At 47.7% G+C, this 26,796-nt stretch overlaps 1 protein-coding gene across 2 annotated transcripts in view; it reads right to left on the reverse strand.

The window, feature by feature from the left end:
* The window catches only part of LOC122932155 (serine/threonine-protein kinase receptor R3-like), a 127,908-nt gene that overhangs the window by 69,949 nt on the left and 31,163 nt on the right, over positions 1-26,796 (reverse strand). For both annotated transcript variants that reach the window (XM_044286407.1, XM_044286406.1), the window contains one exon: positions 7,174-7,279. In XM_044286407.1, coding sequence (XP_044142342.1) covers positions 7,174-7,228 — 55 coding nt within the window. In that variant the 5' untranslated portion in view covers positions 7,229-7,279. The remainder of the gene's footprint in view (positions 1-7,173; positions 7,280-26,796) is intronic.

Genomic DNA, 26,796 nt, shown 5'->3' on the forward strand with positions numbered 1-26,796 from the left:
TGCCATCCACGGATTCCGTGTGGTATATTTATGTATGTGTACCATGTATATAGTGTATTTATGTATGTGTACCATGTATATGGTGTATTTATGTATATGTGTATTGCATATACGGTATATGGTGTATTTGGACTCATTCTCAAGATCTTTGATTTGTGGTCCTGGCTACGGTGGGAAACTGAGGAAGAACCGAGGGGAAAGGCATGACATGACTGTCAACTATGGATGGCTGGGGTGTGCGGGAAGCCATGGCCAGGTGCGAGCTAAATGAGGGGCAAAAAGTCAACGCGTAGGAAATATATAGGTGGAACTCATAGAGCTAAGCTGGTGAAGGCTTTGGCGATCTCGGCCCACGGATTTGGGATGTAATGCGTGAAGCAGGAGGATTGCCATCTGCCCATTTTCTGGATGATGTGTGCTGGGACCCCGTGACTTGACGCTGCGGAAGCCGCCCTTATGCGAAATGAATGTCCCGAGATGGCCTTGACGTCGAACCCTGGTCCGGAAGCTAAAGTTCTGATATGATGGATGAACTGTGAAGCCGTGAGATATTTGGAGTTGAAGGGAAAGAGAGGGCTGCCTGGCGTGGAAACCTTTGAAATGGCGAGTAGCTTTTTGAACACGGCAACCGGGCACTATTCGTTGAAGGTCTGGAAGTAGCTAATTTTGACTGGTGGTCCTACTTGAGAAGTTTTGGTGGAAGGGAGTGAAAGGGTGCAATGCGTCTGCTGCCAGACCAGCTGGTCTGAAGTGGGGCCTGCGTGTCCGGGAGAGCTGGTGAATTCCCCGGGCCGTAAAAACCCGTAGAAACAGAGATACATAGCTGCTTTGATCACTATGCTTTTGTATGGCCCGAAGGGATCATTGTCTAGGGAGGTGGAAAAAGCCCTGAACATTGCCATGACTGGTTTCCTGCGGGACTCCGGCTTGTTGCTGCTCTTTTGGATCCCTCTGAGGGTGGATTTGATGGCCTGAGAAGAAAATATGGACTGGCTGCCTGGGTGATCTAAAGTGAAGAAATGTTGTACCCCTGCAAGGTATAATTTGATGGTGTTGAAAGATAGGTGAAGGTCTGTGTGACAATAAGCCAGGAATGCCATGACATAAGTTGTTCGGTCCAGGTGTTCTTGTGGGTGTCTGAGGGAGAATTGTGTGAAGGTTTCCCACCCTGTCTTGTAGTTCCTGGCTGTATTGAGGGATAAGGAGTTATGGATGAGTGACTTAGCCGTTCTGACAAGGTGGAGGGACCCCTGATGGATCCGCATCTGGCATCACCTGAAAGAAAACCGGGAAGTTGAAACGGGAGAGGGCATCAGCTGCTGTGTTTGCTGAACCCTGTATGAACCTGCATGAAAAATGAAAATTATATTTTAAGGCAAGGCATACTAATCTGCGGACAAAGGGCATGATTTGTGGGGAAGAGGAGCGGCCTTTGCTGAGGATTTCTACCACTGCCTGATTGTCCGTGACGAAGATGACCGGCTTGTTCCTCCAGATCTCCCCCAGGTCTGGGCAGCTGCCACGATGGGATAGATTTCTAACAGTGGAGAGGATTTGATGGAACTCTGGATGGAGGAAATCTGAGGCGGCCAGGGACCCGCGAACCAGTGGTTGTTGAAAATGGCTGCAAACCCTTTTGAACCTGCTGCGTCGGAAAAGACGGTGGGAGAATTATCATCCCAGGAAGGGACGAAGAGGGAGATGCCATTCCAGCTGGACAGGAAATGGTGCCACATGTGGAGATCGGCCGTTGCAGCGGCGTCGAGGTGGATCAAGGAGTCCTGATCCGAGGCAGCAGGTAAAAGTTGCAGCAATCTGGAGATGAATGTCCGCCCCTGGGGCATGATCTTGGAGGCAAAATTTAACATTCCCAGAATCGACTGGAGTTCGACCTTGGTGAGGGTCCTGGCCGTGACAGACCTCCTGATGGAATCTTGGATCTTGCGGAGTTTTACGTCGGGCAATCTGGCTTCCATCTTACCAGTATCCAAGATGATCCCCAGGAATGTTATGACTGAAGATGGACCTTCAACTTTTGCTGGGGCAATCGGGACGTTCAGTTTTGAGAACAAGTCGAGAAGTACCTGGAGCTGATTGGGTGCTTGATCTGCGGTCTTGATCAACAGGAAGTCATCAAGGTAATGGATGACCCTGGAGCATCCGCCGTGGTTGACCAAGACCCAGTGGAGAGCTGTGGCAAATTGATCAAAGAGCCAGGGACTGCTCTTTGATCCAAATGTCAGTCTGTCTGAGAAATAGTACCGTTCCCTCCACTTGATGCCGTAGAATTTCCATAAATGGGGCAAAACTGTAAGAAGTTTGAAAGCGTCGGCAATGTCTGCCTTGGAAAGCCAAGCGCCTGACCCCAGCTGGAGGATCAACCGAATGGCTTCGTCCAAGGAGGAGTACCGCATGGAGAAGTCCTCTGAAGGGATGAGTGAATTTAAACTGGGTGTGCTGGAAGCATGAGGAGCAGAAAGGTCGAATATCAGTCTTTTTTTATTGGAATTTTTTTTTGTGACCAGGCCAATAGGCCTGACCCACCTGACGAGCTGGCCTAGACTACCTGAAGGAAGGTGACCTGCAGATGCCGGCCTGATCCTAAGGGATGACGTAGTGGAACCAAACTTACCTGGACTTGGCGGATGAAACCATAGAACAGAAATTACCTGGATGAAAAGGGGGGCCTAGGATTGGTACCTTGAGGAATTCGCCTAGTGAATTTTTTGAACCAGACAGACCTCCGGGATGACCCTAGAAAACATGGGGTGAGGTTTGAGAGATGCAGAAGAGAAGTAGAACCTGACGTGAATCAGGGAGCGGAAGCTGTGGGTCAAGCTTGACCGTGCCTGATACATGTGAGGCGCCCCTGAATGACCTGATGCCTTGCGGGCGGTCGTAACCCGTGAACTAGCTGCGTGGCTAGAGGCGAAGCCCCTGAGGCGCATCAGGGTCCGACCAGGTTAGAACGGGCCGAGCGAGTCGGGCGACCGATGCACCTGCTGCGTGGCAGGACCGCGACAGCACCTGATGCGTGTCAGGAAGTGCAAATGAGACGTGAGAACCTGTCCCTGATGCGTATCAGGGCGGTGGATGAACCTGATGCGTGTCAGGAAAACTAACATGGACTGCTGCGTGGCAGACCAAAACTGAAAACCTGATGCGTGTCAGGGAAAGAAACGAGACCGGAAAGGGCATCTGCTGCGTGGCAGACGATTGCGTGAATGAAACATTAAATGAGATAGAAAAATTGACATGAATCTGCTGCGTGGCAGACAATAGCGTGAATAAAACCTAAAAGCGAGACAGAAAAATTGACATGAATCTGCTGCGTGGCAGACAATAGCGTGAATGAAACCTAAAAGCAAGACAGAAAATTTACATGAATCTGCTGCGTGGCAGACAATAGCGTGAATGAAACCTAAAAGCAAAACAGGAAATTGACATGAATCTGCTGCGTGGCAGACAATAGCGTGAATGAAACCTAAAAATAAGACCGAAAATTGACATGCATCTGCTCCGTTGCAGACAATAGCGTGAATGAAACCTAAAAGCAAGACAGAAAATTGACATGAACCTGCTGCGTGGTGGACAATTGCGTGAACAAAACCTGAAAGCGAGACCGAAAAATTTACATGAATCTGCTGCGTGGCAGATGATTGCGTGAAACCTGAAAGAGCAAAGCTGGATGAGACCTGATGCGTGTCAGGAAAGGACGTGGCTCTGCTGGGCGGCAGACGGAAGGATGGAATGGACTGAGGAGTCCCAGAAGTGAGCGACGTCAATCCGCCGTGCGGCAGACAAACAACTGGGAACCCGAGCGTCCCGGTAAAATAAAGGTGACGTGAATCTGGCGCGCGGCAGACGGACGACATGACATGAGTCCCCCTTTTTTTTTTTTTCTTTTTTTTTAACATTGCTGGGTATGGATTGCTGAATGAAGTGTGCCCAGACTGAGAGTATGGTATGTGATGGGTTTGGTCATGTGACCTCAAGAGGGGTGACCAGGGTGGGTTGGATGCAGGTGCTGTGGCAGAGCCTGAATGTGCTGGATGGTAATCATGCTGGGTGTCAGGTTTCCCTGTGATGGGGACCTGAGCGTCGGCGTTGCCTGGAGACCAGTGTGGGAGCTGGGGCCAGCATGCAGACACGTGGAACGTTGAAGAGTGCGGCGCCGAGGCTCCCAGGACGGGGAGCAGCTCAAGGCGCCGCTTAGCTTACCAGGAGAGCGCGGTTCGGGAGGGCAGAGGAAATCAGACCGGAGGCAGGAACGAGGCAGCAGCGAAGGTAGAGCGACAGCGTCGGCACTGAACCCGGAAGTGAAGAGACGTCACGTGAGAGCGCGGTGTCCGTGATGGGAGCGTGAGGCGGCGCTAAATAGGCCACCTTCGCCCCTCCCACAAACGCAGGCTGAGCTTCAGCCTTGACTACATGTTGTTCTGTTTTTTTTCAAATGTCTATTCATTCCCCCATGTCTCTGTTCTTATTGTATATATATTGCTTTTTCTTAATATATTCTTGTAATATGCCTGATGAAGGGACTGGTGATGTCTTGAAAGCTCGCTATGTAACATCATTACTTCTATTTTTGCTAGCCATTAAAAGGTATCAAACTTGCAATACTCTTATTTTGTTTCTCTTAATGAGAGCACTAAACTAGTTTTCTATTTGCCAACACGGTACCAGACTTTTTCCAATGGTATATTTATGTATGTATATGGTGTATTTATGTATGTGTACCATGTATATGGTATATTTATGTATGTGTACCATGTATATGGTATATTTATGTATGTGTACCATGTATATGGTGTATTTATGTATGTATATGGTGTATTTATGTATGTGTACCATGTATATGGTATATTTATGTATGTGTACCATGTATATGGTGTATTTATGTACAGTATGTGTACCATGTATATGGTATATTTATGTATGTGTACCATGTATATGGTGTATTTATGTATGTATATGGTGTATTTATGTATGTGTACCATGTATATGGTGTATTTATGTATGTGTACCATGTATAGGGTGTATTTATGTATGTGTACCATGTATATGGTATATTTACAGTATGTATGTGTACCATGTGTATGGTATATTTATGTATGTGTACCATGTATATGGTATATTTATGTATGTGTACCATGTATATGGTGTATTTATGTATGTGTACCATGTATATGGTATATTTATGTATGTGTACCATGCATATGTTGTATTTATGTGTATGTGTATTGCATATACAGTATATGGTGTATGTATATGTAAACATGTGTCGTGACGCCGCGTGTCCGCCATTGAGTAGGGAACCTGTTAAAAATTTGTATCCCACCTCTGGTTGTCCGGGTTCATGATGCTGATGACCTCTGATGACCTTTCCTCAGGATAGGCCATCAGTTTCAGATTGACGAGGGTCCATCAACCTTCTATTTGAAGAGGCCACTGCGCTTGTGCAAGCACTTTGTGGTGCTGGGCAGGGGCGTAACTAGTTATCATTGGGCCCCATAGCAAAATTTTGAAATGACCTTCCCAAGTTGTGAGGTTTAATGTGACAGATGGTAAGTGCTCAAGCACACGAGCGTGTGCCCTGTGCCCGTATTGTGGACTGACTGCAAACAGCGGGTCCGCAATATAGGGCACTGACCGTGTGCACTCTGTATCACACATGCGGACCCACTGACTTGAAGGGGTCGGCAATCCACAAGATACGGCACAGCATGGATCGGAAGCCCACGAAAGCACTCCGAAGCGTTTCAGTGGAAATTTGGTCTGTGCCTCTGCACTATAAAAAAAAAATTGTTCTATGTTTTTGTGGTGTGGAGCGTATCTTGCCAATCGCGGACCCACTCAAGTCAATGGTCTACATCTCGGTACCCGTGCATTGAGGAAACGCATGAGCCCTAAGTGTATTAGAATAGTGAGCTATGTTAATAGCGTAGAGCACCATGTGTCAATTAAGATGGCTACATCGGTACACACATATAGATCTGCACATATACATATGCTTACAGTATGTATAACGATCTGACACATGCAAGATATACTATGATGTGACAGAAACATGCAAATACAGTAACACATACTGATACACATGTGCACAATACTGATACACATGTGCACATGTGCTATGGGGCTATAGACTAAAAATACAAATGTACACACTATGTACAAAGAAACACACATACCTACACACTCATGCCTGTACATTAGCACAGGCAAACAAAAAATGCACACACATAGAAAGCCTGCATATATGTGGATACACACACACACCAACAACCCCCACCCCACCCCCCTGCTCCCTTAGTGTCCATTACATGATAACATTTCATTATAACCTACCCCAAAACCAGCAATTTTAGGATGAGTCTGCTGGGGACGGCCTCCTCGGGTCTTCACTTCAGTAGACCAATCAGCACTTCTCTGTCCTGTGGGAAGAGTGCTGATTGGTGGAGCAGAGGTCAGCCCCTCAGTTGCACAGTACAGCAGATCAGTGACTGACAGGCTGCTCCTCCAATCAGCACTTCTCTGTCCTGTGGGAAGAGTGCTGATTGGTGGAGCAGAGGTCAGCCCCTCAGTTGCACAGTACAGCAGATCAGTGACTGACAGGCTGCTCCTCCAATCAGCACTTCTCTGTCCTGTGGGAAGAGTGCTGATTGGTGGAGCAGAGGTCAGTCCCTCAGTTGCACAGTACAGGAGATCAGTGACTGACAGGCTGCTCCTCCAATCAGCACTTTTCCTTCACAAACTAGGAAGTGCAATGGAGACAGAGCAGAGGGCCCCTCTTGTTCATTGGCCCCACAGCAGTGGCATGGTCTGCCTCTATTGGAGGTATGCCAGTGGTGCTGGGTAATTACAGTTTACTCTCCCATAAAACATTGAAGAGGACAACCGCAACCTCTTCAAACAGCTGATCGGTGGTGGTGCCAGAAGCAGGACCATATTGATGATCTATCTTGAGGATAAGACATCAATATCATGAAACTGGGCAACCCATTTAAAAAAGGCTTTATGTACATGTTTGATACTCATATCAATCTCTCATTAAATTCCCACCCTCCAGTGATGTTGAGAAGACTCTACTGACCCTGTCTCAGAAAAGTGAGCTGCGGAGGAAGTGCTAGGGTTAAAAAACAGGAATATTTTAGGATTTACTTTACCTACCTGTGGCCGATGTAACCATTGCCAGTGAAAGCACCCAAATGTTTCTTTGTAGCATTTTGTCAGCTTTATGGTTGACCTTGCTCAGCCGTGATCAAGAGAGCTTATCCTGCAGGAAAACAAGATATATATATTTCCTATTATTCATCCAGATGCCCTGAATACAATCCGTATATTTCAATAGTTTGATCAAGGATTAAGTCATTAATGGTTGAACTGGAAAATAAAGATTTCACGATGGATGTGAAACCCTGCCAACTTTCATTTATCTAATCATTTTGTAAAATCATTGGATACACATAAGAGACACTTATTTGTTTAATTACACCCTTAACGAAAATTTTAATTTGTGTTTTTCATCAGGAAGGAAGTCATTAAAAAATACTATTTCATGATTGTGCCTTCTGTTCCCTGCTGCTTAACAACTGTTGTCTGCTGCCCTAGTTCCTGGCACACTACAGTCCTTAACCCACGCGTTTTGGGCTTGGTCCACTAGATGAGGAACACAACACACAGCAGGTGTGCAAGATCTGTCAGATTACTTGTCAGAGAAATCTAGTTATAAAACCCCTATCTCTAAACAACTGATCATACAGTTTATAATATTAAAGGGGTTCTCTGAGCCTGTACCTAAAATGGATTTCCGCTAGCCTGTGGAGGGAATACATTATGAGCAGTACTAAGAAAAAAGGAAAATCTGATAGTCCTCTGGCAGAGGAGCAGACTACTGGAGTTACCATATCAGACATAGCTGGAAACCATTGGGCACTGGCAGGCCCCATTCACTATAATGGGATCCGGCATGTTTCCAGCAGAAATAATAACATTCTGCTCAGGGCCGTCTTTACCAAGGGGCAAAAGGGGCAGCTGCCCTGGGCCCAGTTGCTCCTGGGGGGCCCAAGGCAGCTGCCTCTTGAGCCCTGCTAGCTACTGCCCTGGGTGTCAGGCTGTCGGCTACACAGGCATCATGATCGTACTGTGTTAATGATCTTAATTCTAGGACCTTAATGAGTTTTGATCTAGGACCTTAATGACATCATTACCATGTGACCAGTAACCTAGCAATTACTGGTCACATGGCTATGAGGTCATCACAGGTCCTGTGGAGTGTTGCAGAAGTTAACTGTGGAGCTTTTTTGTGTAAAGATTACATCAGAAAAAGGTGACAGGGGCTGGTATGTTAATATACTGTAAACTACTGTATAGTGGGGTGCTGTATACTGTGTGGGGCTGTATACTGTGGGGGGCTGTATACTGTGTGGTGGGCTGTATACTGTGTAGTGGGCTGTATATTGTGTGGTGGGCTATATATTGTGTAATGGGCTGTATATTGTGTGGTGGGCTGCATACTGTGGGGGGGGGGGCCCTGTATACTGTGTGGTGGGCTGTATACTGTGTGGTGGGCTGTATAGTGTGGGGGGCCTGTATAGTGTGGGGGGGCCTGTATAGTGGGGGGGAATGCTATACTGCTGTACTGTATAGTGTGGGGGGCTGTATACTGTGGGTGCGGTATAGTGTGGAGTGCTATACTGCTGTACTGTATAGTGTGGGGGGCTGTATCGTGTATAGTTTGGGGTGCTGTATACAGTGAGGTGTTGTATACTGTGGGCTGCTATACTGCTCTACTATATACTGTGGGGTACTGTATAGTGTGGGGTGCTAAACTGCATACTGTGTGGTGCTGTATACTATAGGGTGCTATACTGCATACTGTGGGTTGCTGTATACTATAGGGTGCTATACTGCATACTGTGGGGTGCTGGGCTGCACTGTAACGCTAGGGTGAGCCGAGCCCTGGTCTCCTTCCTGCAGAGCGGTGCCCACTTCCAGCCCAGAACACTGATCCTGAGCCGCTGGAGTCTTCAGAACTGAAAGTATTTACAGTCATTCACTGGACTCTACCAGATGTGTGGATTTTTTGTGTGTGTGTTGTGGTGGAGGGCGTGATTGCCTGCTAAGGTGTGGGAAGGCGGGATCCAGGGGGCCCAAGTACATTTTTGCCCAGGGTCCAATCAATATTAAAGACGGCCCTGATTCTGCTGGAAAAATACAGCTGCATGCAGCAGTATTTTCGAGCAGGATGCCAGCATTTATGGCGGAAACCTGTCGGATCCTATTATAGTGATTGAGGATCCAACAGTGTCTGGCTATGCCAGATACAGTAAGGGTGAATTCACATGTGGCAGATTTCGTGGCAGAAAATTCTGTGATTGCAAATCAATTCCATTCAACTTAACCCTTAGGATACAGGAAGATTTTTTTTCATTTTTGCTTTTTCATTTTTCTTCCCTATCTTCCTTGATCCATACATTTTTTTATTTTTCCGTTCATATAGCCTCATAAGGGCTTATTTTTGGGGGGATTATACTTTCTAGTGCCACCATTTACTATGGCATACAATGTAGTGGGAAGCAGGAAAAATTCCACCAACGTTTTACGGGTTTTGTCCCTAAGGCGTTCTCTTTGCGGCAAAACTGACCTATGCCCTTCATTCTCTGGGTCAGTACAATTACAACGATACCACATATGTATACGTTTTTTATGTCTAAATAGCGTAAAAATAAACAAAAAATCTTCTTTTTACATAAGCATATTCTGACCCCCATAACTTTTTTATAGGTATATCTACTGAGCTGTGTGGGGGCTAATTTTTTCACAAGATGATCTTTTTTTTTTATTGATACCATTTTGGAGTGTGTGACTTTTTGATCACATTTTATTACATTTTTTTGGGTAAGAGAAGCAATGAAAAAATGGCAAATCGGCCATTTTGACCCTTTTTTTCGTTACGCCATTCTCTGTATTGGAAAAATATTTTAATATTTTAATAGTACAGGCGTTTTCGGTCGTGGTGATACCCATGATGTTGATATTTTTAGTTGTTTATGTTTTTTGTTTATTTTAATGAAAGGGGGGTCATTTACATTTGTATATATTGTTTAGCTTTTTCTTACTTTTTTATGGTTTTGTAGCTCATGCTTGAGGCTTCAAGGCTCTGTATTATTATTTTTTATTCTGTACCATTATGTTTCTTATATATCTATATTGGTACTAGAATTGCTAATTTCTTATGTTGGCCTACTGGCCAAAATAAGAATTGCAACTTCCATACCCTGGGTCGTATTGAATTCAATTACCGGCATCCTCATTGGCCGCAGGGGATGTCGGTAAGAAGCACTACCGTATTTTTTTTACTTTTAGATGCCCTGATCACGCTTAATCATGGCATCTAAAGGCTTTAATGACCTTTAGCTGCGGAACTCTGCCGTTTGAAACAGCAGAGACTCGCTGGCCATGGTGCCCGCTGCATGAGCGAGTGGACAGCCATGTTTACACATCGCTCCAGCACCATACATGTACTGCGCTGGCAGCGAAAGGGTTAATGGAGCTAGCAGAAATCCATGTGCTTGCCGAGCATAATTTTCTGCCACATGTGAAGGCATCCTAACCCTGGTAGTCTATTGAGACTGCTTGATTTACCTGCCACAGAGGGATGTCAGAGGAAAGGCTGCAGCCAGTCCGACAGTCACATGATCCCAGCCTTAATTGCGGAATCCGCAGAGAGACGGAAAGGGTAATACTGCTGAAAGTGTATTCTCTCCACAGGTTAGCTAAATGAGCCATTTTTGGTACAGCCCCGGAGAACCCCTTTAATCTGTGACAAATTCTATATGGGGACATGTTTAGCACTACAATGATCTTGCATGTGTTTTACAGCATCTTCTCACTGATGGTTTGTGCTGTGAAGGGAATCGCTCCTTCCAGGATATAGCTCTCAGCCTGATTCTGTCTATTATCCATCTTACATCAAGTCTCACACTGACTTTAACAAAGTTAGACGCTGTGCTACTGACCAAATAGACAGCTTGATTGGCTAATAGACTTACAATACACCATCTGCGTCCAAAATAATGACCTGTGGCTATATACAGACAGATCACTCACCAACACCTACATGTAGTAAGACATCTGCCTGTCTTTATGTTCTCTAAGGCACAAAAACAATATCATTTGCCCACCGAAGCAATGCATTCCCTGCTAAATTATTTTCTGCAACAAGTTTTTCATATGTGGCAGTCACTATTTATTACTAGGCAACTAAGGCTCTGTACACATTAGCAGTGACGGCTCTATTTGAGGCCTTCGTTGCAGATTCCATAAGGTTTAGGGGGAGAATTTGTACTGTATATATGGTGCTATTTTTTCAATCAAAATGCTGCTGGATGCCATGACGGAATTGGAAGGACCCCACAAGAAGCCTAAAAAGATGGAAACCACAATGCAGGTGTGAACAGAGTCCAAGGCTAAATGGACAGCATGTCTGATGGTGCTTGCATTCCCACAGACATTGATGGTCAATCATTTGCCAAAAGGGCTCCTTTTGCCATATTAATGACCCAAAAATTGTGTGTGTGCTTTCTAGAGTTAATCAAAGCTGCAGTCCCAAGATCAGGGAGTAGGTCCGTTCTCCCTATAGTATCAAAAGCATTACCTTTTTATGTGCGATGTTGAAAGATAAGACTTTGCAAGTACAATAAAGTATGGAGAATTCTTTTACTTGCGGGTCTGCACTATGTCCTTTTTCCATTTGAAGGGATAACAAGTGTTTCTGCTGCTGGATGGTTCAGATATCGAGGAGGCTGAAGCCAGAGATGAAGGAAAACGGCCTCTGGAGAAGTGACTGTGAACTAGCCTCTACTCAGGAACAGTGATGGCCAGTTCGCAGTGAACACATGCGGGCTGCCATCTTTAGTAAGGTAGACTCACCCGTCCGGCGATGCATAGGTAAGACCTTACCTATGCCTGTGCCAGAAGCCGGTCTGAAATCAAACGCAGTCACTGGGAGCAGGCAGTTCCGAGAACAGCCGATGAAGGCCCCCAGTGGCTGCTCTCAGAACTGCCTGCTCCTGGTGACGGCGTTAAGGGCTTACCTGTGCATCGCCAGACGGGTGAGTCTAGCTTACTAAAGATGGCAGCCCGCATGTTTTCGCTGGCGAACACTGCGAACTGGCCATCACTGCTCAGGAACACCCAGCAAGGACCTAAATTATATAAATGTATCCTTTTGCCATATGTTTGGCCAGGATATGTCAGGATAACGCAGATTCTACTTTACAAAAAAAAATAAAACACAGTTAACTGCACATTTCAAAAAACACTGGCACAAGTCTGGGCATACATATGGCAAGGCTATTTCAAACTGTTCAACACGGTGTGAATTTAGCCTAAGCTGGACTTAAAGGGGTTGTCTCATGTCATACACTGATGGCACAACCAAGATAGATGTGTGTCCCACCTCTGGGACCTGCTCCCATCTCCAGAAAGGGCCCCTGATGTGAACGGAAAGCAGCCGCACATGAGGGGCTTCGTTCACTCCTATGGGAGTTCTGAATATAGTCAAGCACCGGCTCTGCTATTTTCGGAACTTCCATAGGGGTCAACGGAAAGGTGTCCACACTTGCATAGTGCTCCTTCTATTCAAAACTATGGGACTTCTAAAAATAGCGGAGCCCGCTTGCTCGGCTATTTTCAGAACTCCCATAGTGACGGATGAAGAGGACCCCACACATGCACGGCATGCTCTTCTTCCCATTGGGGGCCCTGCTATGGAAATAGCAGGAGGTCCCAGAGGTCGGACCCACACCTACCTGACATTGACGGCATAACCTAGCAATATGCCATCAGTGTATAAGATGAGCCAACCCCTTTAACTACCACATTCAACAATATGTTAGATGATAATTATTTGGGTATAAAATTTATGTGGGGAATATACATAGTTGGACAGACTTTGTGCTCCAACTCCTCAACATTTCCAATATCTCTACTTGCTGTCAGTGAATGGAAATATTCTTGTTTATTTAACCAGAGGGTAAAAATCTATACAGACACTGGCTGTAATGTTACCAAGTCCTAGTAATTTTCTGTGACCTCAATAGGTTATTAACTGCTATTTAACTCTTTACTGACCAGCCGTGAAAAGGCCTTAATGACTAGGCACTTTTTCGTGATTTACTGCACATGGCGGTTTAACGGTGTGGCGAAACCAACCTCGCCACGGTGTTTTGGAGGGGGCTGTTTACCAGCCTCCTGCCCTGGGATTATGGCCCCATAAGTAATTGGGTCTTAAGGCACTTGGGACGGAGCCCTCTGTCCCTGGATTGCATCCTCTGCCTTACTTGCTTGGATGAAGCACATGGTGAGAACAATAGATAGCGGCCATTTTACCTCACAGACACTGTTCTGACTTTCCACACGGTGCTATCTTGCCTGTATTTGGTGCACAGAGACATCATTCAGTAGTTTGAAACTACCAAACAGGGGACACATTTATTAGTGACTATTTTCTGTATAACTTGCATATTTTCAGTGTAACTGTATCTTCCAAACTACTGAACGGATGTGGGTGAATTTTGGACATGTGGTTCACCCAGATCCCCCGGTTCCGAGGATATATTGGTTATGGGGTTATTGCATGTTTTGGGGTTCCTGTGATATGTTTTATAAAATTGTATGTTATGTGAGGGCACCCAGATAGCTAATATTATTGTATTTGTGTATTCTGAGTGCCATTCACCTAATGATATGCACTCAGACTTGAGCTATCTGGGGATATGTTAATTGTCTGTGTTTGCTGTGGGGGTGTGCCATTGTGTGTTTGGGTGGTGATTCCTGTCCTGTTGTCTCCACATGTGTATTGGTGATCTCCCCTTTGTCCTGAGACATAATTGGATTGTCTTCGGTCGTCTCCGGGACAGAGGGGAGGAAACCATGATGCATTGTGGGGATATGTTGTATCTGCAACAAACTGTAATAAAAACCAGGCTGGGTGTGCCAGCACTTCAGAGCACTGCTTGACCCTGATCACGGAGCCTTGTCTCGTCATTGGGGGGATTCCCTGTATGCTGTTGGAGACTGATTGCCAGGAGTGTAAGCTGACTGAATGCTTTTCCTGTTCGTCTGCCGGCAGCTATCCGCGAGGTTCCAGTTTGGAGTGCTATTTTGTATCCAGTTCGGGAGGTTGGTGTTCTGCAGTAGCTGTGCCTGTCTCTCGGAAAGGGGCATATCGCCTAAACGGATCTTAACCCCTTGTCTGCTGAAACGGTGCCGTTACATTGGTGGCAAGCAGCGGGATCGTTCCTACAGCCAGAAGGACAGCTACAGGAGACACCATTTCTTTGGATTCTACAATTTAAGGGCAACGCATGTCCCAGTACAGCGACCCTAAAAGCACCAGGATGGAACCAGCAGTGTTATACGAGGAGGAGGACCTGGATGGTCGGGATGCATTAAGGAAAGGCATCTGGTACCAGGCCCTGGATAATGTACAATACCAGCGAGGTGAGAGTCTCCCCAGTGAAGAGCAGCGGTTGCAGAAGCAAGTGGCCCTGCGGATGTCCTTCCTGGGAGAGCAGCCCCTGGAGGAATGGGTGATAGAACTACAGCACCGGGTATGGCAGGAGCTATGGCTGGAGGATGCCTACCAGGCGCTTTGGTGGTATGTGGCACAGTTTATACCCTGGACAGCTGAGCATGACAAGCCAGAGGGAGAGGAGTTTGATGGTCCTGGCTTGTTATGGGAGTCCTTTGCAGAGCCTGACTTTGGGAGCCCTGCACAGTCCAGACTTCAGGACATTTTCTATGAGAGGGAGGCTAGGCATGAGTGGGATGACCCCCATGAAGTAGAGAAAGACCTGGCTCACCTAGCAACCCTGGAGTGGGAACTGGAGCAGGACTACCGAGATCTCTTCCACTCCATTGAGAAGGCTCAGCAGGATGGTAAGGTGACAGACCCAGATCCAGACCCATTCAGCTGGGCAGATATTGTAGAGTGTTACTGGGAAGGACCCCAGGTGGCCGGTAGAGATGGGACCGAGGTCTCTCCGCCGGTCCTGCAGGGAATTGGGAGCCCAGTCTTCATTCCCCAGCGGCAGTGTGAAGTGCAGGGAGGGGAGAGCAGCGGCCTCCCTCCCCAGCGGCAGGCTGAGTTACAGGGGGCAGAGGTAGTTGTTCCTGCCCCCCAGCAGCAGAGTGATATGCCGGGAAGGCAGTGTGAAGTGCAGGGAGAGGAGAGCAACGTCCTCCCTCCCCAGCGGCAGGCTGAGTTACAGGGGGCAGAGGTAGTTGTTCCTGCCCCCCAGCAGCAGCATGATTTTTTGGGAATTGGGAGCCGAGTCTCCATTCCCCAGCGGCAGACGGAGTTACAGGGGGCAGAGACAGTCGGTCCTGTCCCCCAGCGGCAGAGTGTCCTACAGGGGATAGAGAGCCCAGTCTCCTTTCCCCAGCAGCAGGACACTGTATTGGGAGCGGAGGCGGTCGGTCACCCTCCCCAGCGGCTGGAAGTATGTATGGGAGAGGAGCACGTTACCCCCTCTCCCCAGCAGCAGCTTAACGCACCAGGGGGAGACAGTAAGCCCCACAACTGTGCAGATGGGACCGTGGTCTCTGCACTTACAGCACAGGGGGTAGGGACAGTTGATCCTGTCCCCCAGCAACAGGGCTGTTTAGCCAAAGGGGAGACAGTCGGTTTCCCCCTCCAACAACCAGACTCCAACCAGGCTTCTTCCGTGGTAACGCTGGCACCAGGGCAGAGTACCGCTGATCCCTGCCCACAAAGCAACCTCCACTCCAATCCAGGGAGCAACTCAGAGATCGGGAGTACCAGCTACAAATATAATCTTGGTGGATTCACTGGACAGAGACAGTCTACTAAATTCAGCAGGTCCAGTATTGGGTTGTGGGTGGGCTGCCAGACTAACTCAGGTACCGACCGGCGTGAGGTCAGGTATCTGGTTAGTCTTCCCTGGGGGGGGGAGATGTGTGGCGAAACCAACCTCGCCACGGTGTTTTGGAGGGGGCTGTTTACCAGCCTCCTGCCCTGGGATTATGGCCCCATAAGTAATTGGGTCTTAAGGCACTTGGGACGGAGCCCTCTGTCCCTGGATTACATCCTCTGCCTTACTTGCTTGGATGAAGCACATGGTGAGAACAATAGATAGCGGCCATTTTACCTCACAGACACTGTTCTGACTTTCCACACGGTGCTATCTTGCCTGTATTTGGTGCACAGAGACATCATTCAGTAGTTTGAAACTACCAAACAGGGGACACATTTATTAGTGACTATTTTCTGTATAACTTGCATATTTTCAGTGTAACTGTATCTTCCAAACTACTGAACGGATGTGGGTGAATTTTGGACATGTGGTTCACCCAGATCCCCCGGTTCCGAGGATATATTGGTTATGGGGTTATTGCATGTTTTGGGGTTCCTGTGATATGTTTTATAAAATTGTATGTTATGTGAGGGCACCCAGATAGCTAATATTATTGTATTTGTGTATTCTGAGTGCCATTCACCTAATGATATGCACTCAGACTTGAGCTATCTGGGGATATGTTAAATGTCTGTGTTTGCTGTGGGGGTGTGCCATTGTGTGTTTGGGTGGTGATTCCTGTCCTGTTGTCTCCACATGTGTATTGGTGATCTCCCCTTTGTCCTGAGACATAATTGGATTGTCTTCGGTCGTCTCCGGGACAGAGGGGAGGAAACCATGATGCATTGTGGGGATATGTTGTATCTGCAACAAACTGTAATAAAAACCAGGCTGGGTGTGCCAGCACTTCAGAGCACTGCTTGACCCTGATCACGGAGCCTTGTCTCGTCATTGGGGGGATTCCCTGTATGCTGTTGGAGACTGATTGCCAGGAGTGTAAGCTGACTGAATGCTTTTCCTGTTCGTCTGCCGGCAGCTATCCGCGAGGTTCCAGTTTGGAGTGCTATTTTGTATCCAGTTCGGGAGGTTGGTGTTCTGCAGTAGCTGTGCCTGTCTCTCGGAAAGGGGCATATCGCCTAAACGGATCTTAACCCCTTGTCTGCTGAAACGGTGCCGTTACAAACGGTCCTAATTTTGTATTTGTTGGACAGCCAAAATAATTATAATAATAATAGGGCTTTTTATTATTATTTTTTTTTTAGATTTTTTTAGTCTTATTTGGGGAAAACTGCAAAACATGCTTAAAAACTCCCCAAGACGCCCGACAATCACATGATCACTGGGTCCAATAGAGGAAGTGGCATAGCTGCTTCCTCTACTCACTGAATAGCGCTCATTGAATAGCTCTATGCACCAATCAAAGGAGAAGGCAGAAATGGTAATAAACGTGCCATGTTTTTTTACATCTATATTTTCTTTTTTAGTTTTATTTAGGGGAAACCTGTGCAAAAGTTTATCTTTATTGTTCAAATAGTAGCTCCTTCATCTTTAAACATGCAAACTGACACCAAAATGATTAAACCGATGTTCCCTATTTTATGTAGGTTATATTGATATATGTATAGTTTCTATGAAATATAGCAATGGTTTCAGTTGATGTGGGTGTTTTTTTAATTTGTTTTATTTGTATTTAATTTTATATTTTTACTTTTTAATATATTTTGGCATATAATATGTCCCTCAAGAGGTCATAAAAAAAAAACTCTGTTTTGAACTTTGCACTTTTTTCACTGTAAATGGGGCACCCAAAGGAGCCTTAAGTTAGAGGGGAAAACAGACCACTGTGGGGGCACTATACATTTGCATAGCTGATTAGGTTCTGCTAAGACCCAGAAGACTAGTGGGCCCAGGCTCATGCACAACAATGCACCCTTGATACACTATGGCTTTCGAAAGTTCAATAGGAAACTATTCAACTTTGAGCCAACACTTACAGCTAATATCTATTTCTAATGCAATGAAATAAAAGATTGGACGTGCACATGTTCTGTATAGACTGATAATGGGATCTCAAACTTACTCGCTCTGGTGGCCTCAAGGATTTCCAGTCCCACACTGGCTGGTACTAAGGACGTAACTAGCAAATTTCCAGTCCCACACTGGCTGGGACAAAGGGATAGAACTAGAAAAGGCTGAGCAACATAGTATGTTTTTGAATTGTGCCCCACCCAAGAAATTTCCCTGCAAACCCCCATCCCGCAGGTAGTCAAGACTGTCCACGCTTGCCATACAACCCCCCCACTCAAATTATGAAAATAAATGATTATTAGCACTGGACAGGAGGAGGAGTCAGTTTACTTTACAGTATGCCATCTGGGCCCTGTATCCCCCTTAGTGCCTCCACACAGGAGAATGCCCCCTAAGTGCCCCATAATGTAGTCATGCTTCTTAGTGCCTCCACACAGTAGTTTTGCCCCCTTAGTGCCCCCCTTACAGTAGTAAAGCTCCTGTGCTGTTCATAAAATAAAAAATGTAATACTCACCTAGCCCTGTTCCCCCAATGAATGAAGTAAATTTTGCTCTCCCCAGCAAAAGGCACCATGCAGGCTGGGGGATGATCCCGGCCTATGCGCTATCCTACTAAGCCCAGCAGGCGCAATGATGTGATGTCACTGCATCACACCTGCTGCTCAGTAAAGTACAGGCCAGGGAATGAGGCCCAGGCCCTAATGGATGAGAGACACAGCAATTGGACTCAGGCACGAAATTCGTCTGATGTGTCTGTCATCCACTATGGCCGGGGCTTTACCTGCCAGTACACACACTTAGTCATAGTCATTACTGTGTGTGAACTGGCAGGTGAGGCCTGGACCCCCTGCTACTGCGGGCCCTCTACTGCGGGCCCCTTACCAATCATTAGAATGGGGTCCCCCTACACTGTAAGATCCGCCAACTGAAAAAAGAGGGGACTTCTGGAAATAGAGTACAAACACTCAGCTATTTCCAGCAGTCCCATAGAGATGAATAACATGGCATGCTTGACCTGCCACTCCATTCATTTCAGGGATCCCCATCCTCACAATCGATGGAGCTCCCAGCAGTCAGATTGCCATCGATCTATTATACCCTATCCTGTGGATAGGGGATAACTTGAAATAACCAGAATATCCCTTTAAATACAGCACCAGAACCAAACTAACATGAATACAGCACCAGATCCAAGCTAACAACATACAGTAAATACAGAACAATAACCAAGCACGACATAAATATAGCACAAGAAGAAAGGTCACAACATAAATACTGCACCAGAACTAACCTCAGAACATAAATCCACCTCCAAGGCCAAACTAAGAACATAAATACAGCACCAGAACCAAGCTCAGTACATACAGTTGCAATAAAAAGTATGTGAACCTTTTGGAATGATATTGATTTCTGCACAAATTGGTCATAAAATGTGATCTGATCTTCATCTAAGTCACAGCAATAGACAATCACAGTCTGCTTAAACTAATAACACACAAATAATTAAATGTTACCATGTTTTTATTGAACACACCATGTAAACATTCACAGTGCAGGTGGAAAAAGTATGTGAACCCTTGGATTTAATAACTGGTTGAACCTCTTTTGGCAGCAATAACTTCAACCAAATGTTTCCTGTAGTTGCAGATCAGACGTGCATAACGGTCAGGAGTAATTCTTGACCATTCCTCTCTACAGAACTGTTTCAGTTCAGCAATATTCTTGGGATGTCTGGTGTGAATCGCTTTCTTGAGGTCATGCCACAACATCTCAATCGGGTTGAGGTCAGGACTCTGACTGGGCCACTCCAGAAGGCATATTTTCTTCTGTTTAAGCCATTCTGTTGTTGATTTACTTCTATGCTTTGGGTCGTTGTCCTGTTTCAACACCCATCTTCTGTTGAGCTTCAGCTGGTGGACAGATGGCATTAAGTTCTCCTGCAAAATGTCTTGATAAACTTGGGAATTCATTTTTCCTTCGATGATAGCAATCCGTCCAGGCCCTGACGCAGCAAAGCAGCCCCAAACCATGATGCCCCCACCACCATACATCACAGTTGGGATGAGGTTTTGATGTTGGTGTGCTGTGCCTCTTTTTCTCCACACATAGTGTTGTGTGTTTCTTCCAAACAACTCAACTTTGGTTTTATCTGTCCACAGAATATTTTGCCAGTACTGTTGTGTAACCTTCAGGTGCTCTTGTGCAAACTGTAAACGTGCAGCAATGATTTTTTGGGACAGCAGTGGCTTCCTCTGTGGTATCCTCCCATGAAATCCATTCTTGTTTAGTGTTTTACTGTCATGGTCTTACCTTCTCACTGTTCTCCTTCGTTTGACATGTGCTGGCGGCCATCTTGGTTTCTGGGTTTCTTGTAGCCTCCCACCCTGCGGCTCCTCCTTCCCACTGGGAGGAGCTGGATGCCTAGCTCATATATATAGAAGGTCTGTGGCTTCAGTTCCTTGCTTGGTCCTCCTGTGTTCACATGCTTCTAAGACTGCTGCTGCTTCTGGTTCCTGATCCTGGCCTTGTCTGACTACCCCGTTGGTTCCTGATCCTGGCTTCGTCTGACCACCCTCCTGGTTCCTGACCTCTGTCTACGCAAGACCCTGCTTCGGTTTAGCCATCCGTTTGGACTTTTGCTACGGCTTGATTTCCAATAAAGCCTTCTTATTTCCACTCATCTCTGTTGTACGTCTGGTTCATGGTTCCATGACATTAGGACCAAGCCATGAATTCTGACGGTACAGGGCCATCCTCGCTACCTACGCTGGTTGCAAGACTTGATCAGCAGGATCACCTGTTGGGTCAGTTCGCTGTGGCATTGCAAACCCTGCTTGAACGCACGGCTCATTTCGCTTCCGTTGCCGATGGGTCGGTTGTCGCTCCTGGGCCCGCTCCTACTGCCGCTCCGGTTGTTGCGCCAGAGTCTACCCCGACACCTGTTGCTGCGCCTGCGGTGTCTCGGGGTATGACCGGTTCTGCCCCCCTTCCACAGCGCTTTGGGGGAGAGCCAACTCAGTGCCGAGGTTTCCTTAACCAGGTGGGCATTTATTTCGAGTTGCTGCCACATGCCTTTCCTACTGAGAGATCAAAGGTGGGCTTCTTGATCTCGCTGCTCTCGGACAAGGCCTTGGCCTGGGCCAGCCCTTTATGGGAGAACAACAATCCGGTGGTTGCCGAGTTTTCCGGTTTTGTTGCTTCTCTTCGGAAGGTATTCGATGTGCCGGCTCGTGCTGCCTCTGCTGCGAAGCTCCTTATGTTCATCAGACAGGGTTCACGATCCGTAGCTGAATACGCCATTGAGTTTCGTACCCTGGCAGCAGAGGTGGGCTGGAATAATGAGGCTCTGGTCGCTGCTTTCTCTCATGGTCTCTCGGATGCCTTGAAGGATGAGGTTGCAGCTAAGGACCTACCAGTGGAGCTCGAGTCTCTTATTTCTTTCCTGATTTTGATTGACACCAGACTCAGGGAGAGACCTTCCTTTAAGGAGAGCCTGCGGAGGTCTCCTAACAGATTGGCGCCTACGTTTGCTGTCCCACCCGTGCCTCCCTCTCCTCCCACGCCTCCTGGTGATGACTTGTCTGGGGGTGAACCCATGCAGCGGGGGTTTGCTCGCCTGTCTGAGGGGGAGAGGGTACTCCGGAGACGCGAGGGCCGATGCATGTACTGTGGTCTCGGTGGGCATTTTCGGTTGGCATGTCCGAACCGTCCGGGAGAACGCTCGCACCTGAGGTCCTGTCGGGGGCAGATCTTGGGTGGAGTCTCCTCGTCCCCGGTTTCCCGTGTTGACAAACCACTGATCACGGTTGTCCTCTCCTGGGTCGGGGGCTCGGTGACGACCCAGGCGTTGGTGGACTCTGGTGCTGGTGGTTTGTTCATTGATAGAGTGTTCGTTGCCGCCAATTCCATTCCTCTGCAGCCTCGAGGTTCCCCACTGGCTCTTGAGGCGATAGACGGCAGACCCCTTCTGCCGCCACACGTGACTCATGAGACCCTTCCAGTGGGGATAGCCATTGGTGCCGTTCACAGAGAGTCGGTCTGTCTCCAGGTTATTTCGTCTCCACACTACTCGGTGGTCTTGGGGTACCCCTGGCTCCAGAAGCATAATCCGACTTTCGATTGGAGATCGGTCGAGATCCTCTCGTGGTCACCGCAGTGTGGGGCTAGTTGCATCCATGGGCCTGTCAAGTTGCTGTGTACTTCCTCGGACTCTCTGTTGCCTCCTGAATACGAAGAGTACCGGGATGTATTCGATAAGGTGCGCGCGGTTGCCCTACCTCCGCACCGCCCATACGATTGTGCCATAGAGTTACAATCCGGTGCCGTTCCTCCTCGTGGCAAAGTCTATCCACTGTCGGTAGCGGAGAATGAGGCCATGGAGGAGTACGTGAGGGAGGCGCTTTCACGCGGACACATTCGCAAATCCTCGTCCCCGGCAGGGGCTGGATTTTTCTTTGTGAAAAAGAAGGGCGGCGAGTTGAGGCCTTGCATCGATTACAGGGGTCTCAATCGCATCACGATCAAGAACGCTTACCCGATACCCTTGATTTCCGAGCTGTTCGATCGCCTCAAAGGGGCCACGGTCTTTACCAAACTCGACTTGAGGGCGGCATATAACCTGGTAAGGATCAAGGCGGGCGATGAGTGGAAGACCGCGTTTAACACCAGGACCGGTCATTATGAATCCTTGGTTATGCCCTTTGGGTTGTGCAATGCGCCCGCAGTCTTCCAGGAATTCATCAACGATGTTTTCCGTGACCTGTTGCAGCAGTGTGTGGTGGTCTATTTGGATGACATCTTGGTATATTCTGCATCCATGGAGGCCCACATTCTGGATGTCAGACGAGTGTTGCAACGCTTACAAGAGAACAAGCTGTTCGGTAAGCTTGAGAAATGCGAATTTCACCGATCCCAGGTAACCTTCTTAGGTTACATCATTTCCGCTGAGGGGTTCTCCATGGATCCTGAGAAGGTTTCGGCTGTCTTACAGTGGCCCCAGCCCAGTGGGCTTCGTGCCCTGCAGCGCTTTTTGGGCTTCGCCAATTATTATCGGAAGTTCATCAGGGACTTTTCCATGCTAGCCAAGCCTCTCACGGATCTGACCAGGAAGGGCAGTAATCCTCAGGTCTGGCCGCTCGAGGCCATCCGAGCTTTTGAGGCTCTAAAGTCTGCCTTTGTGTCGGCTCCGATTCTGTCGCATCCCAACCCTGGGTTGCCTTTTGTCCTCGAGGTGGACGCGTCTGAGACGGGAGTAGGCGCCCTCCTGTCTCAGCGTAGAACACCAGAGGGTCCTCTGCTTCCTTGTGGGTTTTACTCCCGGAAACTGTCTTCCGCGGAGTGCAACTATCAGATTGGTGACAGGGAGTTATTGGCCATCGTGCAGGCCCTTAAAGAATGGAGGCACTTGCTCGAGGGCTCGGTGGTTCCGGTTCTCATCCTGACGGACCACAAGAATCTGACCTACCTCTCTGAGGCCAAGAGATTGACACCACGTCAGGCCAGATGGGCTCTGTTCTTGTCACGTTTTAATTACGTGGTCTCCTACCTACCCGGCTCCAAGAACATCAGAGCGGATGCCTTATCACGGCAGTACTCCGAGCTGTCCGGGGAGGAGTCGATTCCGACTACGGTCATACCCCCGAATCAGATCCTGGCCGCTATTCGCACCAGCCTGACCTCTCCTCTGGGTGAGCAGATTTTGGCGGCTCAATCTGGTGCTCCCTCTGGGAGACCCAACGGCAGATGTTTTGTGCCTGAGGAGTTGCGCACTCGGTTGTTGCGAACCTACCATAACTCCAAGGCCGCGGGGCACCCTGGAAAGAATCAGCTGTCCTGGGCGGTTTCACGTCTGTTCTGGTGGCCTTCTCTACGTTCCGACATTGCCGCATATGTAGCGGCATGCTCCGTTTGTGCCCAGAGTAAGTCCCCTCGGCACCTTCCGTTGGGCCTTTTGCAACCCATAGCCACCGGGGAGCGTCCATGGTCACACCTGGGGATGGATTTCATTGTGGACCTCCCTGCATCCCGAGGCCATACGGTCATTCTCATGATTGTGGATCGGTTTTCCAAAATGTGCCACTGTGTTCCTCTCAAGAAGTTACCCTCTGCACAAGAGTTGGCCTCGATTTTTGCCAGGGAGGTCTTCCGGTTGCACGGTTTGCCCAAGGAGATTGTGTCGGATCGGGGGAGTCAGTTTGTGTCCAGGTTCTGGCGCGCCTTTTGCTCCCAGTTGGGGATTCATCTCTCTTTCTCCTCGGCCTACCACCCTCAGTCCAATGGGGCCGCAGAACGATCCAATCAGGCCTTGGAGCAATTCCTTCGTTGCTATGTCTCCGATCACCAAGACAATTGGGTTGACCTCCTGCCTTGGGCTGAGTTTGCCAGGAACACGGCGGTGAACTCTTCCTCTGGGACGTCTCCCTTCATGGCCAATTATGGGTTCCAACCTGCCGTGTTACCGCAGGTATTCTCTCCCCAGGATACTCTGGCTGTGGAGGATCACCTTTCCGTCCTACGTACTTCTTGGGTACAGATCCAGAGGTCCCTTGAGGTCTCTGCGCAACGCCAGAGACTCCAGGCTAATCGCAGACGAGCGCCCGCTCCTTCCTACCAGGTCGGAGACCGTGTATGGTTGTCCACCCGCAACCTCAACCTTCGAGTGCCCACTCCCAAGCTGGCGCCTCGCTTTGTTGGTCCCTTCCGAGTGCTTCACAGGGTAAACCCGGTAGCCTATGCCCTTGCGCTTCCTCCTGGCATGCGGATCTCCAACGTGTTTCATGTCTCCCTGTTGAAGCCATTGGTGTGTAATCGTTTCACTTCCTCGGTTCCTCGGCCCCGTCCGGTCCAAGTAGGCAATCGTGAGGAATATGAGGTGAGCAATATCCTGGACTCACGCCTGGTCCGCGGTCGGTTGCAGTTTTTGGTCCATTGGCGTGGTTATGGTCCAGAGGAGCGTTCCTGGGTTCCCTCCGCAGATGTCCATGCTCCTGCGTTGCTCCGAGCCTTCCACGCACGCTTCCCTCTGAAACCGTTCCTTACTCCGCGGAGGAGGGGCCCTTGAGGGGGAGGTACTGTCATGGTCTTACCTTCTCACTGTTCTCCTTCGTTTGACATGTGCTGGCGGCCATCTTGGTTTCTGGGTTTCTTGTAGCCTCCCACCCTGCGGCTCCTCCTTCCCACTGGGAGGAGCTGGATGCCTAGCTCATATATATAGAAGGTCTGTGGCTTCAGTTCCTTGCTTGGTCCTCCTGTGTTCACATGCTTCTAAGACTGCTGCTGCTTCTGGTTCCTGATCCTGGCCTCGTCTGACTACCCCGTTGGTTCCTGATCCTGGCTTCGTCTGACCACCCTCCTGGTTCCTGACCTCTGTCTACGCAAGACCCTGCTTCGGTTTAGCCATCCGTTTGGACTTTTGCTACGGCTTGATTTCCAATAAAGCCTTCTTATTTCCACTCATCTCTGTTGTACGTCTGGTTCATGGTTCCATGACATTTACGTATCATAGATTCACTAACAGGGGTGTTAGCATATGCTAGAGACTTTTGTAAGTATTTAGCTGACACTCTAGGATTCTTCACCTCATTGAGCAGTCTGCGCTGTGCTTTTGCAGTCATCTTTACAAGACTGATAGAAAATATAAGGTACAATTCCTGTTCAGATATTTTACCCTCTAGCGCTGCAAAATCCAGGACACAAGTGAGTAGAAATAGTCCACACAATGAAATAGGAAAAAAAGAATTGCGCTGCAGGAGAGTATGTTTAAAAGTCCAAAAATTATATATGTGTTCTATTGTCTATGGAAATCTTCAGTCAAATAGGTTCATCCATACACCTCAAACACAGCTGCGGTGTGGAAATCTGAAATAAAATTGAAACCGCAATATGGTGTAGTAACTTCTCAAAAGGAGTGTCACCTGATAACAGGTTATACTCACAAGACTCAGATGGTATTAGGCGTAAAAAGCAGGCTCAGTGCTGTCATCCACCCAGGAACTGCACACCTTAGATGTCGTTCACTAGACCACACGGACGCACAGGGTGCTTTACTGCTTATGTGAAATCTTGCACAAGCACAAGCAGGATCCCAAAATGAGCACCACTTTGGCAGGATATCACCAAACTCCACACTCTTCAAGGTCTCGGAGAAAAGATGTCAACCAATAGTGAAGTACGTACCACAGTGTTGAATAAAAAGGATTTATTATACTCACAAAGAACGCAAGTTTTGGAGCAAGTTAAAACAAGTACACAAAGCCCAATGTGTACTTGTTTTAACTTGCTCCAAAACTTGCGTTCTTTGTGAGTATAATAAATCCTTTTTATTCAGCACTGTGGTACGTACTTCACTATTGGTTGACATCTTTTCTCCGAGACCTTGAAGAGTGTGGAGTTTGGTGATATCCTGCCAAAGTGGTGCTCATTTTGGGATCCTGCTTGTGCTTGTGCAAGATTTCACATAAGCAGTAAAGCACCCTGTCCGTCCGTGTGGTCTAGTGAACGACATCTAAGGTTTGCAGTTCCTGGGTGGATGACAGCGCTGAGCCTGCTTTTTACGCCTAATACCATCTGAGTCTTGTGAGTATAACCTGTTATCAGGTGACACTCCTTTTGAGAAGTTACTACACCATATTGCGGTTTCAATTTTATTTCAGATTTCCACACCGCAGCTGTGTTTGAGGTGTATGGATGAACCTATTTGACTGAAGATTTCCATAGACAATAGAACACATATATAATTTTTGGACTTTTAAACATACTCTCCTGCAGCGCAATCCTTTTTTTCCTATGTTTACAGGACGGCCACTCCTAGGGAGAGTAGCAGCAGTGCTAAACTTTCTCCATTTATAGACAATTTGTCTTACCGTCGACTGATGAACCGCAA

Source organism: Bufo gargarizans, chromosome 3, assembly GCF_014858855.1.
Source record: "Bufo gargarizans isolate SCDJY-AF-19 chromosome 3, ASM1485885v1, whole genome shotgun sequence".
NCBI classification, from domain to species: Eukaryota; Metazoa; Chordata; class Amphibia; order Anura; family Bufonidae; genus Bufo; species Bufo gargarizans.